The following is a 14576-nucleotide window of genomic DNA, read 5'->3' as shown; positions in this document are numbered from 1 at the left end:
ACTTTGACTAAAACCGGCCCTGTCTCCCAGACATTATGATTGCACATATCCCTAGCCTTTATAATGATATTGCACTAACTCCCTGACAGACCGCAGCATGGCCATTTGTTAAAAGCTGGTAATGATCTTTGGAGCAGGTAAGTTTTCCCTGAGTGGTATATATTGGGCCTTCTGAAAACTGAGTTTAGTCTAGGACAATTTGTCCGTACTACTAATTGACTGGTCTTACAATACCAAACTAGGGCAGTCCCTATAGGAGAAAAAACACAATAATTATTCTGTATTTTCACATACTTTCTATTCCTGATTGACCGCCACTGGAGTGGCTTATAAACTTACAAAGTATATAGTTTGAAGTCTGGGATCTGCTATATAAGGCTAGTTTTCTGACTGTTTAGAATAACACGATACGTGTTTTTTTTTGTGTAGTCTCACTTGCATATAGGTCAATATTAAATAGTCTCTTGATGAGTCGCCTTTGGTGAGGATGATGAAACCCATAGAAATGAGAGGCTTGGAGAATGAGTGTGTATAAGTCACCTCACACTATATACTGAGACGTGGGGTATATGTTTTTTCTATTAGTCACCTTCAGGGGGTGAATTATGGGTATAGTTTTACATTTGGAATTAATAAAGTTTAAGTTTTTTCCTTTTGGCAGGAAACATGAGGAATGACAAGAGACAACCCCTTTAAGATGATTCAATTTTGGTTAAAACAATTCCAACATTCTGAACATAAAAAGACTTCTCCCCTTGTGACATCTCTGATGTTTATTAACAGTTGATTTCCAAGTAAACTATTTCCTACATTAAGAAAATGAAAAAGGCTTCTCATCTGTGTGAGTTCTCTGGTGACTAACAAGAAGTGCTTTCCGGTTAAAACATTTCCCACATTCTGAACAGGAAAAAGGCTTCTCCCCTGTATGAGTTCTCCAGTGGTTATCAAGATGTGCTTTCCGGTTAAAACATTTCCCACATTCTGAACAGGAAAAAGGCTTCTCCCCTGTGTGACCGCTCAGATGTCTAACAAGAAGCGCTTTCCGGTTAAAACATTTCCCACATTCTGAACAGGAAAAAGGCTTCTCCCCTGTATGAGTTCTCCAGTGGTTATCAAGATGAGCTTTCCGGTTAAAACATTTCCCACATTCTGAACAGGAAAAAGGCTTCTCCCCTGAGTGACCGCTCTGATGTCTAACAAGATGCGCTTTCCAGTTAAAACATTTCCCACATTCTGAACAGGAAAAAGGCTTCTCCCCTGTATGAGTTCTCCAGTGGTTATCAAGATGCGCTTTCCAGTTAAAACATTTCCCACATTCTGAACATGAAAAAGGTTTCTCTCCTGTGTGATCACTCTGATGTCTAACAAGATGTGCTTTCCGGTTAAAACATTTCCCACATTCTGAACAGGAAAAAGGCTTCTCCCCTGTATGAGTTCTCCAGTGGCTATCAAGAACCGATTTCTGGTTAAAACATTTCCCACATTCTGAACAGGAAAAAGGCTTCTCCTCTGTGTGACGGCTTTGATGTCGAGCAAGATGCGCTTTCCGGTTAAAACATTTCCCACATTCTGAACAGAAAAAAAGCTTCTCCCCTGTGTGAGTTCTCTGATGGAGATCAAGACTTATTTTCCATTTAAAACATTTCCCACATTCTGAACATGAAAAAGTTTTCTCCCCTGTGTGAATTATCTGGTGTCTATAAAGAATCGATTTCTGGTTAAAACATTTTCCACATTCTGAACAGGAAAAAGGCTTCTCCCCTGTGTGAATTCTCTGGTGGGTAATAAAATATGATTTCTGTGTAAAACATTTCCCACATTCTGAACATGAAAATGACTTCTTTGCTTTGGGAGCAATTTGTTTTTTAATATCTCCTTTGTGACTTTGATTTTCCTTAGTATTCGGTAATGAATCAAAATATGGGACCTGTTCCGTAGGATCAAATGATAGATCTTTGCTGTGAATGGATGATGGTATATCTGGAGTAATAGCATTCACTTCAGTTGTATCTTGTAGGATCTCAAGACCATCATATTTAAAAACTGAAGATATCAGCTGTCCCTCTGATTTCCTGATACAGTCATCTGCTAAGATAAAACAATTATTTTCATTTTAATAAAATATCCTTGAATTTTATAATTTTGAACATTTCTACTTAGCTTGCCATTTTTATGGATAGTTTATGTAACAAATTTAATTTAGCAACACAATGACAGTTCACAGTCTAATAGAAAACCTTACAGGATGAATCAGTAGTGTGTGTTGTTCAACTGTTTGTTCATTCTGCCTCCCAAATATGGAATAAAAAGAAAATAATGTTAATTAGGTGAAAATAATACCAATTCTCATCTCACAAAAAATTCCCCACTCAGGTCCATCATCTGTCAATGGAAAAAAAGAGGTTGCCACACTATTAGTGGGTCAAAGGCTGCTGAAAAGCAACAGGGTTTCTATAAACCAATCCTGCAATATCTGCTCTCACTTCTGAGTCTTGCAGTGTGCTCAAACAACATTTAGGATCCCTGTATTTAGCAATATTATAGTGAGAAGAATCCACTTAATTTACGATGTGCGTCTCCTGGAGCACAATCTGGGCACTGTGTGTTGGGTAATAAAATGGCAGATGTGTAATTTTCACTCTCCAACATCCACTGTGTGTTAATTTCTGGAAAGTGACTGTGGAGTCAAAATATTCACTCCTCCTAAGGATTATAACCCTCATTAAATTAATTTATAAAATGGAATCACTTTATGGGGATTTTGACTATTCTGGTTTTCTGTCATTTGGTTATATTAGGGCTCCTGCATATGGTGTGTCCAACCTCATCTGGGATCTGTTCCTGGGGTCCAGCTGGAGTAACCTGCTCCCTACTTCATCCAATTGGAAAGTACCACACCCTACTAAAGCTCAAAGCACATGGCAGGAATCTGCCAGATACAGCGTTGTTCTCCTCTGGTTCAGTCCTCTGTGCTCAGCTCGCGGCTTGTATATTTGTCTCCTGTTGTGACCGTGGCCCGTTTACTAACTACTCTTGTGCCTTCTGATTCTGTATTCTGTCCTTCTCATTCTGACCCAGCTACCTGACTATTATTCTTGCCATCTAAAACCAAAGAATAGCAGGTAACACCATGGTCCAAGCCTAGGGGTCCCAGTGTAAGTTCCAGATCAATGTAAGGGTGTTAAAGGGTGATGAGCAAGGCAATCCTTGGGATATGGAAAGCAGAGAAGATAGTGCCAAGCATGTTCATGGTGGACATCTTTTGAGCTGCCAGGTGACCACGAGCAGTGCTCCCAATACATTGTGTCTGCAAACTATTCCAGCTAGATCTATAATCAAATAGCTAAATGGTGCTCCTTCCCTTCTGAACACCGCCATGTGCCCAGACATTAGTGTACAACCGGATATAGGGTATTGTGTAAAGTTGGAAAATAATTTATAAGATCCATTTGTTTTTTTATTATCTTTTGTCAATAATTTCAAAATTATCACCACATAAAGTGACACACCCCAGATTTTAAAAATAGGGCCTGATTAGGAACACAAAACTGGCTGCGGGAAGAGGTTAAATCAGAGTATTTTGGGCACTAACTACACTAACTACTGTAGTCGAAAAGTATTAAGTAACGTACCGGTAACGGTATTTTTCGGAAGCCCATGACAGCACCACGAGAGAGGGGATCCGCCCTTCAGCAACAGGAAGCTTACAGATACAAAAGGGCGGCACCTCTCCCACGCATCAGTTGGATTACAGAGCTTGAGAGGCTACCATGGTTAGTGGCACAGCATATACGAGTATACAATATATACAATCTATGTCTCCTATTTACAATTTCTATACTATCTCCCATATAAGGTAAATCCGTGAAACAATCTTCTAAAGGATTGCACCCCTATACGTGAACAAGGGAGGGAACTAAGGGTGCTGTCATGGGCTTCCGAAAAATACCGTTACCGTACTTTATTCGGACTCCCATGACAGTACCACGAGAGAATTACAGAGATGTAAACTAACTTAGGGAGGGACTACCGCCTGCAGCACCCTTAGCCCGAAGGTGAGATCTGAGGAGGCACCCATGTCTAACCGATAGTGGTTAAAAAAGGTGGAAGGAGATGACCAGGTGGCCACCTTATATATCTGGTCAATTGACACTCCCGATCTCTCTGTCCAAGATGATGCCATGGCACAAGTGGAATGCGCCCTCAAATTCTGTGGAGCCGGACCGCCACCTGCTGTGTAGGCAAGAGAGATAGCCTCCCTAATCCACCTTGCTAACGTGCGTTTTGATACTCTACACCCTTTCCTAGGAAGGATAGAAATAAGGCGTTCTCCTTCCTCCAAGGATCCGTGGCTGATAAATATTTAAGTAGGCATCTTTTAACATCTAACGCCTGAAGTTTTTGTTCCTTCCTTCCTCCCTAATCAGACCAATCCTAAGGCACTATCTCTTTTGTCCTGTGAAAGTGTGATGCTACTTTGGGAAGGTATGCCGGGTCCGGCCTTAGGATTACTCTATCCTGTAAGAATTCTGTATAAGGGGGCAATCTGGAAAGTGCCTGTATATCGCTTATTCTACGTGCGGATGTTATCGCTACCAGAAAAGCTGTGTTGAGTGATATATCTTTAGTGAAGCCGAATCTAGAGGTTCGAATGTTTTTTCTGCCATGGCTGTAAGGACTAAATTTAAGTCCCATGATATACATCTATCCTTGTGTATTGGTCTCGATCTAGCAGCCGCTCTGATGAATCTCAGTACCCAATAGTTGCTGGCAATATCACATGCAAATAGGGCCCCCAAGGCTGAAACCTGTACTTTTAATGTACTTGTGGAGAGACCCAATTCGAGACCCCTCTGGAGAAATTCCAGAATCTGTTTTGTGGGTATTCCATCCCTGACATTAAACTCAAAGGTTGACAGGAATCGCATCCAGGTTCTAGCATAGATAATTGTGGTAGTTTGTTTTCTGCTTTTCAGGAGGGTATCAATTAAATTTTTGGAGAACCCTCTATTCTTCAATAGTGTCCTCTCAAACACCACGCCGTTAAATGAAGTCCCGCTACCTGTGGGTGGCTGACTGGCCCCTGGTAGAGGAGATCCGGAAGGTTCGGCCGTACCCAGGGATCGCATACCGACATGGTCCTCAACAATGCGAACCAGGTCCATCTGGGCCAGAAGGGGGCAATTGATATGACCCTTGCTTGATTTTCCCTGATCTTACTACCAGAGGTAAGAGGTTTAATGGTGGAAAGGCGTATGCCAGAGAGAAGTCCCATTTTATTAGGAGGGAGTCCACTGCCAGTGGATTTTCCCTGGGATTCAGAGAGCAGAATGTTTTTTCCTTTCTGTTTTCTTTGGTGGCAAAGAGGTCTACCTCTGGCTGACCCCATTTGCGGACAATCAGGTTGTAAATCTCTGTGTTTAAAGTCAATTCTCCTTGCCTTCGGGCCCTGCGGCTTAGAAAGTCTGCCTTCATGTTGTCTTTCCCTCTGATGTGGAGCACAGTTAAAGATTGAAAATTTTCCTCGGCTATCTGAAAAAGACGTTCCGTTATCCGCATCAGGACCTCGGAGCGTGTTCCACCTTGGTGGTTGACACAGGCTACTGCTACCTGGTTATCCGAGAGGATCCTCACATGATGACCCTGTAGGTACATAACGAGTTTTTTAACTGCTAACTCAATCGCCAACAGCTCCCTCTGGTTAGATGAGGTCTCCGCATCGGAGTCCCAATGTCCCTGTACCACTATGTCCCCCATGTGGGCCCCCCAACCCAAGGGGCTAGCATCTGTGGTTATTATGCGGGTTATCTGCGTCACGAAGGGCACCCCTGAGGATAAGTTTTTGTCATCGAGCCACCATCTAAGAGATGTAAGAGTCAAAGGGCTTAGCGATACTTGACCCTGTAGAGACCCCTCTAAGGCCCTGTTATTGACTAGGACGTCTCTCTGAAGGGATCTAGTGTGAAATTGTGCCCACCTGACTTCTGGGATACATGAGGTTAGAGAGCGTAACAGAGACATGGCTTGCCTGAGGGTCATGGAGGGTCTATTAATTGCCCGAAGTACCTGCTGTTGTATATGTTCTAATTTATCTGATGGCAAAAGACACTGCTGAGTTTCTGAATTTAACAGTAAGCCTAGAAACTTTTGGACTCTTAGGGGCTGAAAACGGGATTTCTCGTAATTTATTATCCATCCGAGGCTCTCTAGTCTGGATTTAGCCTTCTCTATCTGGGATAGACAATGGTCCACTGAATTCCCCACAATCAAAAAATCGTCTAAGTACGGGACAATCAAGATATCGGCCTTCCGCAAATGAGCCATGTCCTCGGCCACTATTTTCGTAAATACCCGAGGCGCTGCTGAGAGACCAAAAGGAAGAGCTCTATACTGAAAATGAAGGATCAGACCATCTATTGCAACTGCTACTCTCAGGAACTGCTGAAAATCTGCGTGGATAGGCACATGATAGTACGCGTCTTTCAAATCCACGACTGCCATAAAACACCCTTCAAACAACATCTTTATTGTTGAATTGATGGATTCCATCTTAAAGGTGTGATTAACCAAAAATTCATTGAGGGAATGTAAATTATTGATGGTTCTAAATGTCTTATCCGGTTTTTGGATCAGGAATAAGGGAGAGTAGAAGCCTCTACCTCTCTTCGATTCCGGAACCTCCACCAGGACATTTTTCAGACACAGGCTTTTTACTTCTGCCTCTAAAGCAGCCTGTTCAAGGTGCGAAGATCTTAAGGGAGTTAGTTTAAAAGTATCCCGTGGAACATAACTGAACTCCAACCTGAGCCCGGTGGATATTACATTCCGCACCCAGTCACTATTGGTGATCTGCAACCATGCTGGGGGGAAGGCTGACAGTCTACCCCCCACGGGAATTGCTAGTCATTGGCTCGGTTTCTTTCGCTCTCTTGAGGAACGCCTGAACATGAAGCCCGTACCTCTTCTCCTTCTATCCTCCCATCTGGGACGGTCTCTATTAGGTGAAGGATTGCGCCTTCTCGCCTGACCGAATCTATTGAATGGACGTCGGTAGGATGCGGACCACAAATTCGGGCTTTCTCAAGCAGCTCATCAAGACTGCTCCGAACAAATATTCCCCCTCACATGGGATAGTACAGAGTTTTGCTCTGGATTGAATGTCTCCCTGCCAGCACTTTAGCCACAGGGCTCTACGAGCCGCATTAGAGAGTCCTGCTGCCCAGGCGGACATTCTTACCGCATCAGCAGAGGCGTCCGCTAGGAAGGCTGTGGCCTCCTGGATTACTGGTAGGGCCCCAAGAATTGCCTGTCTAGACGTCCCCTGTTTCAACTGTGATTCTAACTGGTCCAACCAGATCATCATGGACCTGGCCGTACATGTTGAGGCTACTGCTGGTCTTAAAGAACCGGCTGCCATCTCCCAGGTACTTTTAAGGAAGGTATCCGCCTTCCTATCTAAAGGATCTTTAAGGGACCCCAAGTCCTCGAAAGGTAGTGAGGATCTTTTTGATGCCTTCACGATTGCCGCGTCTAATTTGGGGGCCTTGTCCCAAGTGTTCACCGTCGGATCATCGAAGGGGTATCTACGTTTGAGGGCTAGTGGTAGTGACTCTCTATTATCTGGTTTCTTCCACTCTCTACGGATTAGATCTTGAATCTTTTCGTTTAAGGGGAAGACCCTTCATTTCTTCTGCTCCAGCCCACCGAACATGACATCCTGCATGGATAACTGAGGTCTGGGCTCCTCCACTTCCATTGTTCCTCTCACCGCTTTTACCAGCTTGTCCACTCGGTGAAGCGGCAGACAAAACCAACCCGAATCCTCCTCCTCTGAGGATGAGGGGGATGAAACATGGGAGTCCTTGCTTCTCCTCCATTCTACCGAGGAATTTGACTCCACCGGGTCCCCAACCCTTAAGCTTTCCGGTTGGGACAGGGATTTCAGGGTTTCCCTCATCTCTGCCCTGACTATATCCTTTAAGCTTGCAACTACTACGGGCGATTCCTCCGCCACTGTCTGCTGGATACAGGGGGTACACAATCTTTTGGGGCATGAGTCCAGTAACGGGCATGCACAAAGTGCGCATTCTCTGTGTTTTGTTTTACTCGTAGATTTCTTCCCCTAGAAATAAAACATAGAGGGAGGCCCCGTCACCGAGTGAACATTCACGTAGATCACTTACCAATGCCGCAATTAAGTACCAGAGAATGAGGGGGATTTTTCTCAGTCGATGCTCCTGTCCGTCTAGAGGAGCTTTTATGACTGGATTGGTCACTTCACCCCGCATGTTCCTTACTGTCACGGGACTCCTTTTTCTTTTGTTTGACCTGCCGAAGGTCCTCTAGGGGCGGCAGTGATGATTGTCGCTGCTGCCGCCGTTGCGGCTGCTGCTGCTCCTGATCGCTCTCCATTACTGCGTGCAATAATGTGGCCAAAGCATAGAACCCATGTAGGGCCATGCTTATATACCCCTCCTCCAGACAGCAGCTACCTGCCGCATCCCCCCCTTAATTGGGTCCCCTCCCCCCCAGCTGGCGCTGCCACTGGCCGGTGGTCCGGCGCTTACCGGCGCCTCTCCCGATGGGCGCCGCCATCTTGGGGTCCTCATGCCTGCGCAGTGGCGCCGCGACCCGGAAGCGCCCCCAGGCTCAGCCTCCGACGTCACCGCGACCCCGTGCGTTACTGGAAGTTACCCGGCACCACGCAGCTACGCCACCACCGACCACGCAACCGCGCCGCCGGAGCCGGGAGACCCGGGGGGCATACTCACCGGCGGCTGGTCTTTTCCATGGAGACGGACATCCTCCGGACGTCGCTCCCTGCTGTACACGCCACCGCCGTGCGCCCATCCAGGACCACCGTGGCATCTTCCAGGAGCTCCGCACCTGGCCAAGGTAGGAGACCCCCCCGCCACCTGCACCGCCTGGCCGGGCTGGGATCCAGCATTTCGTCTGTAGGATCCCGTCCCCTCAGGAACAGGAAACCAACTGATGCGTGGGAGAGATGCCGCCCTTTTGTACCTGTAGGTTTCCTGTTCCTGAAGGGCGGATCCCCTCTCTCGTGGTGCTGTCATGGGAGTCCGAATAAACTGTGAGTATAGACAATAACATCTACTGAAATGATCAAACTCAACAGTCTTCATCAGTAATAAATGAGTAGCTAGTGGTGAAACCTCTCTGGGGTAATTAGCGTATGGGTCTCAGGGACTTTACAATTTAAACGATCGTAATGCCAATATTTTTTGTCAGATGAGATACTGCCGAACTACACCACCGACAAAGCAGCCACAGCCGGTGACTGAGAAGAATCTCAATGCAGGAATGAATGTGTCTCATGGATTCATGTCTTTTTTACATCAACTAAATTTGTTCCCCAGACCTTGTGAGGGCATCACAACACAGAACCAGACCCCAATCAGGACAATGAAACATTTACACTCCTTATCTATGAACTGTTCCAATATTTATGGCCACAACTGTTTATCACTCTCCCATAATGATAGCTGTGCTTCACCTCACTTGTATTATCTATTGAATTATTTCTTTCTGTGTTGTGTTGTGTATAAATATGTGATTCTTCAGATTTTGTATTAGTCTATGCCTGATGAAGAGACCTGAGTAGTCTCAAAAGCTTGCAATGTGTTACCATCTTTTCAGTTAGCCATTAAACGGAATCATCCGCTGAGGACTCTCAATTCTAAATATTCTTCTATCTACTGGCTAACACGGTACAAAGATATACATCTTCCCTGTGAGAAGAATCTGTGACTTCTCTGCATTTAGTGGTTATTACTCACCTGGGTAGTCATATGTAGGAATCTCCTCTTTACACCGCTCATCATCTCTCACATATGTCTCTGTAGTATTAATATGGGTCAGATCTTCACCCTGAAACAAATATTGTAAAAGTCACAGACAGATGGAGAAGTCACATCTATGATCAGCTTTAATCCTGCCATCTCCACCACTCTCATTACACAAGTATAAAACATATAATACTGGTGGATAAAAGAAGACTGAGCACAAGACCTTCACAGCCATCTACACATCATAGGGGAGATCTCCTGACACCTTCTCTCCATCTACCTGATGATCCTGAGGAACATTGAGATCTTCTTGTTTACAGTCCTGTGGAGGAAGAGGAAGGGGACATCTCTCTGGTGTTGTCCTCTTACTGGATAGATCTGGAGGAAACACATACAGGGACTGAATTCATTCTTTACATACAGATAATTATAGGCCGTGTGTATTTAGTCCTGTCTATTACCTGGTGATGTGAGGGGCTGGGGAACCTCCATTATGATGTCTTTGTACAGATCTTTGTGTCGCTCTAAATACTCCCACTCCTCCATGGAGAAATAGACGGATACATCCTGACACCTTATAGGAACCTGACACATACAATAATACCGTCATCCCCCCCGATCGCTTCATAGCGTTACTGTATAATGTCCCAGCATTCCCAGCAGTATCACCTGTCCAGTCAACAGCTCAATCATCTTGTAGATGAGTTCTAGGATCTTCTGGTCATTGATGTCCTCATGTATCAGGGGGTGAGATGGAAGTCCCGTGATTGCGCTCAGGGGTCTTCCCCATCCCTCAGACACAGGGTCCTGACAGCGCTCACTAGAGGTCTTCTTCACTACTGTGTAATCCTGGTTATGGAGAGACACATTAATAAATCTCACTACAGACATTCCGAGAGTCCTCACCTCTCCAGTTCTGTCCATCTGTTATTCCCATAGATAAGAATGATGTAATGTGACCTCATCAGGATCTCTCACCTCTCCAGTAAGCCGGAAGAGGATCTCTAGACTGAGGTGTAATATCCTCTCCGCCTTCTTGTCTCTGTCCATATCCATCCTTGATGGGTAAATCAGGAAAATTCTCTTATGTAGAAGATCTTCACTGAGAGGATCCGATATTGTAGAGATCTGAATGAAAAGATGAGCCGATGTAACATCATAACAATCCTGTGTAATAATACAATTACTGGAGATAATAAGGGAAACATATGAGGAGATTTATTATTTTACAGTATTTAGTTTCCTTCTTTACATCTACTAATAAAACCTATATATTTAGGCCACAGATAACAAGCAGTTTCTTCCTCGGAGTCGGCAGCTGAATACGTTTCTCATAGACTCATCTTCCATAACGCTAATTCTCGTCTCATTTACCGACACTGGAATCGGCATTAGCAATACTGCAGGAGATATTCATTACACGTGACATGAGGAATAACTACTTCATGAGGAGGATGACATCTTCATCTTCTACTACGGCTCTAGAAACACATTTGGCCAGAGTCGGTCACTGACTCCATCCCCACCGGCCGTCTATATGAAGGTTTCCCGTCTTCCCCGGACTGTAATCTTCTATCACGTTAGATCTCAGGTCTGATTCACACACAGAAGTTTGAGGCTTTTAGAAAAGCTTTTTTGTTCCCACAAACACAACGGACAGAAATGATCTGATCCCAAAGTCTCCATGTACAGTGATTTATGGGTTTAATTCTGGCCTTAGACTTTCCTATATTACAAGAAAAACACCAGAAATAAAGCAGATATAAAAATGTTTCTAAAGAAAATTGGCTCCAACAATTCTTGTAAAAAGAAAAAAACATGGAAAGAGCAGAAGACACATTTTATTTTTTTCACACAATAAACAATTGTTTTTTTAAAAAAATAACTGTTTTAGGCCCCAGAACATAGATGTACACCGCAGGGACACAGAGGGGTGGCTGCAACAAAATCCTGGCAGTTTAACTACTTGCTGCTGCCAAAAGCAAACATGGCATCTAAGAAGGTGGGACACAGTCTGGCTGAATGCCCCTCCGCCCCCAAGTACTTGATAGTATGGGGCGGCCTAGTTACTATGATGCTTGCATGCCTAACAATGGTGTCTGGGCTGCAATGTATGAAGGTCTATTAGGTCGGGCCAGAGGCAGCGTCCAATAAGTTACCTTATATCGCCCCCATACACATTAGACTAAAGTTACATGAAATCACTGATTTCGGGGGGGTTTGGGCGACTATATAATGTATTTGGGTGTCTCCCGACAGATGATGTCAGGGCAGAGAAGGATCTGGCATCCTGAATTTCAGAGGCTAATCCGTTTGTTCTTCTTGTAGATAATCCTCCTCTAGAGGAGTCTGGAGGCGACTCTCTCATACAGACCACAGGGAAGCTGGAATATTTGTGTGTATGGGAGAGTCAGGAGAGATAGCCGTCTACCAAATGACCGTTCAGCCAACACTTATCTCAAGAAATGGCCGGAGTTGAGCCTCCCCACCCTCCCACACGAGGCGTAGGCGGAGGACAGCATGATGGGGGGGTGGTAAGGTTTAGCGGGGGGGAGTAGCCCTTGAGGAGGGGCGTTAGGGGATATATAGGGGAAGGGTGGGGGCATTCCCCCCCTTTCAGTTCCCGCTTTCCAACCAGCAAGCACCTACCATGTCAGCGGTTGATCTGGTGCTGGAGCAGTTGTGGGCTGCGGCACGGTCGCAGCCTCCAGAATGGCTGGAGGCGCAGGTAGCGGAGATTGTCCCGGGGACCTCCAGGCAGTCAGCCCCAGCAGCGGTGAGGGAGTGGCGCTCTAGACGGGTGAGGCCTTCCGAGCGGCTCTCACCCGACTCAGCTCCCCGGGCCTCGCGTCACCACAGGAGCCCCTCTCGGGACCCTCCAGGCTGGGCGCCGTGCTCTTCACCCAACAAGGTCTACTCCTCGCTCTCGGCAGGGGGCGGAGCCGTCACGCGCCAGGCGGCGGCAGGTACCAGGAACAGCGGGGGGCCGCGGCGGTAGCCTCCTCGCCGCACGGCCTGCATTTCCCTCCAGGCCGAGTGCAACCGACATTGGAACAGCGGCCTGTCATCCTGCAGGGCAGTCGTCATCATCCTCTAACAGCGGGGGGACATCGGGTTCGGCAGGGGGGCCCCTGCAGCGCGGCCTGGAAGAGGCAGACGTCATAGCAGTGGGACAGCGGCCTGCAGCACTGCAGGGCAGGCACCATTGACACCCACAGATGGAGGCAGTGGGCTCTTTCTGGGCGGCCAGGAGGAACATCGGGGGGCCATGGATGCCTTCACGCGGGATTCAGGCATGGCAGCAGGAGTTTGCAGCGTGGTGTCTCGGGCAGCATCCCTATCCGAGTTCCCGCAATCGGGGTCCCCCGGGGGGTTCGGGCCTCCCAACCCAGTTATTCCCGTGGGGAGTCCCAGAGGTCAACATCAGGCCGGTGAGGATGCATCCGCGGATTCAGGTTTTCCGGCTGGAGGGCACACAGCCCCCTCGCAGCCCGGTGAGTATGCTTCTGTGTCCCCTGTTCGTCATCCAATTTCTTCATCTTCGGGGTTAGGCGGGGGCCATTGGCGAAATACCTCGGTGTCGGAGGGGGGTCGGGGTTCGGTGGTGTAGCTGCAGTCAGGGGTGTTAGCGATGTGCTCACGGACATGCGTAATTTGCTGTCCCGTCTGGAGCGAGGTTTTGTTGCGCCATCCCCATTAGCAGCCTGGGTTAGGGCACAGGCCGGGGGGCTTGCCGGGCAGAGCGGGTCGGATCTGGCCGGGCGCCAAGCGAAGCGGTGTCGGTATCAGTGCAAACCGAAAAGAAGGAATCTCGTGTGCATTTGGATGACAGGGCGCATGGGGAGGTGTAAGTTTGTTTTGAAGGCCCGCTGGGGGCTCATTTAAAGAAAGAAGTAAAGGAGCCAATTTGGAAGGACGAGTATGTAGAAATATTTTCCTTGTTACCACTCAAGAAATTTAATTTAGATAAGGTTAAGAAAGAGAATAGTAAGAAGGAGGATGAAGAAAAGCGCAGGTGGCGTCTGATCCCTCAAACGTTTGCCAACTGGCAACAGGCGTTTGCCATTTTGGCAAGCGTCATTGGGGAAAAGGCCCCTGACAATTGTTCAGCGTTATTTTGTTACTTCGATGCCATAGGGGAGGCTTACAGAGTGGACGGGGGGCAGGCTTGGTTGCGGTACGACGAGCAATTCCGGCAGAGGAGGGCTGTCTGTCCTGCTATCCGTTGGGACCAGAAGGACATTGGGCTGTGGATGTGGGTAATAGCTCAAAACAAGGTCGGGAGCTCCTTTCATGGGGGAAGTGGGAGCACCAGCCAGACTAGCAGCGTCTCAGGCGAAGGCGGCAAGGGCAAACGGGGAGTCATAAGTTGGGGGTGTGCTGGCAGTTTAACGACGGCCAGTGTAAGTTTGGGGCGAATTGCAAATTCAAGCATCTCTGCTCCAACTGCAACGGCGCTTCGCACTGAGTGTAAAGGATGGTCCCTTATCTAAATAGATATACGGACAGGGAAAAAGCGGCTTTTCTGTACGTGGGTTTTAAGGACGGTTTTGTTATCCCTCATCCCCCGTTTGCAATTCCGTGGGTTTTCAGGAATTTGCATTCAGCTATGTTGCATACCACGGTTGTTTCAGAAAAACTGGAAAAGGAAGTTTCGTTGGGCCGCATGGCTGGCCCCTTTGTTTCTCACCCGTTTCCGGATTTGGGAGTGGTTCCGAAAAAGGAGCCGAATAAGTTTCGGCTTATTCAACATTTGTCTTACCCATGCGG

At 46.8% G+C, this 14576-nt stretch overlaps 1 protein-coding gene across 2 annotated transcripts in view; it reads right to left on the bottom strand.

Annotated features, from left to right (window-relative positions):
- Nucleotides 1-755: 755 nt before the first annotated feature.
- The window catches only part of LOC141094268 (uncharacterized), a 54072-nt gene continuing 40251 nt past the window's right edge, over nucleotides 756-14576 (bottom strand). The window contains exons 2-7 of one of the 2 annotated variants that reach the window (XM_073580093.1): nucleotides 10785-10934; nucleotides 10476-10655; nucleotides 10268-10391; nucleotides 10087-10184; nucleotides 9798-9888; nucleotides 756-2088 (exon numbers count right to left, since the gene is read on the bottom strand). In XM_073580093.1, the coding sequence (XP_073436194.1) occupies nucleotides 812-2088; nucleotides 9798-9888; nucleotides 10087-10184; nucleotides 10268-10391; nucleotides 10476-10655; nucleotides 10785-10862 (1848 nt within the window). In that variant the 5' untranslated portion in view covers nucleotides 10863-10934 and the 3' untranslated portion in view covers nucleotides 756-811. The remainder of the gene's footprint in view (nucleotides 2089-9797; nucleotides 9889-10086; nucleotides 10185-10267; nucleotides 10392-10475; nucleotides 10656-10784; nucleotides 10935-14576) is intronic. The other variant, XM_073580094.1, reaches the window with a different exon arrangement.

This window comes from Dendrobates tinctorius, unplaced genomic scaffold, assembly GCF_039654945.1.
Source record: "Dendrobates tinctorius isolate UK_male_01 unplaced genomic scaffold, ASM3965494v1 ptg000063l, whole genome shotgun sequence".
NCBI lineage: Eukaryota > Metazoa > Chordata > Amphibia > Anura > Dendrobatidae > Dendrobates > Dendrobates tinctorius.
Note: the sequence above shows the minus strand (reverse complement) of the source record. Positions and strands in the feature narration are given on the sequence as shown.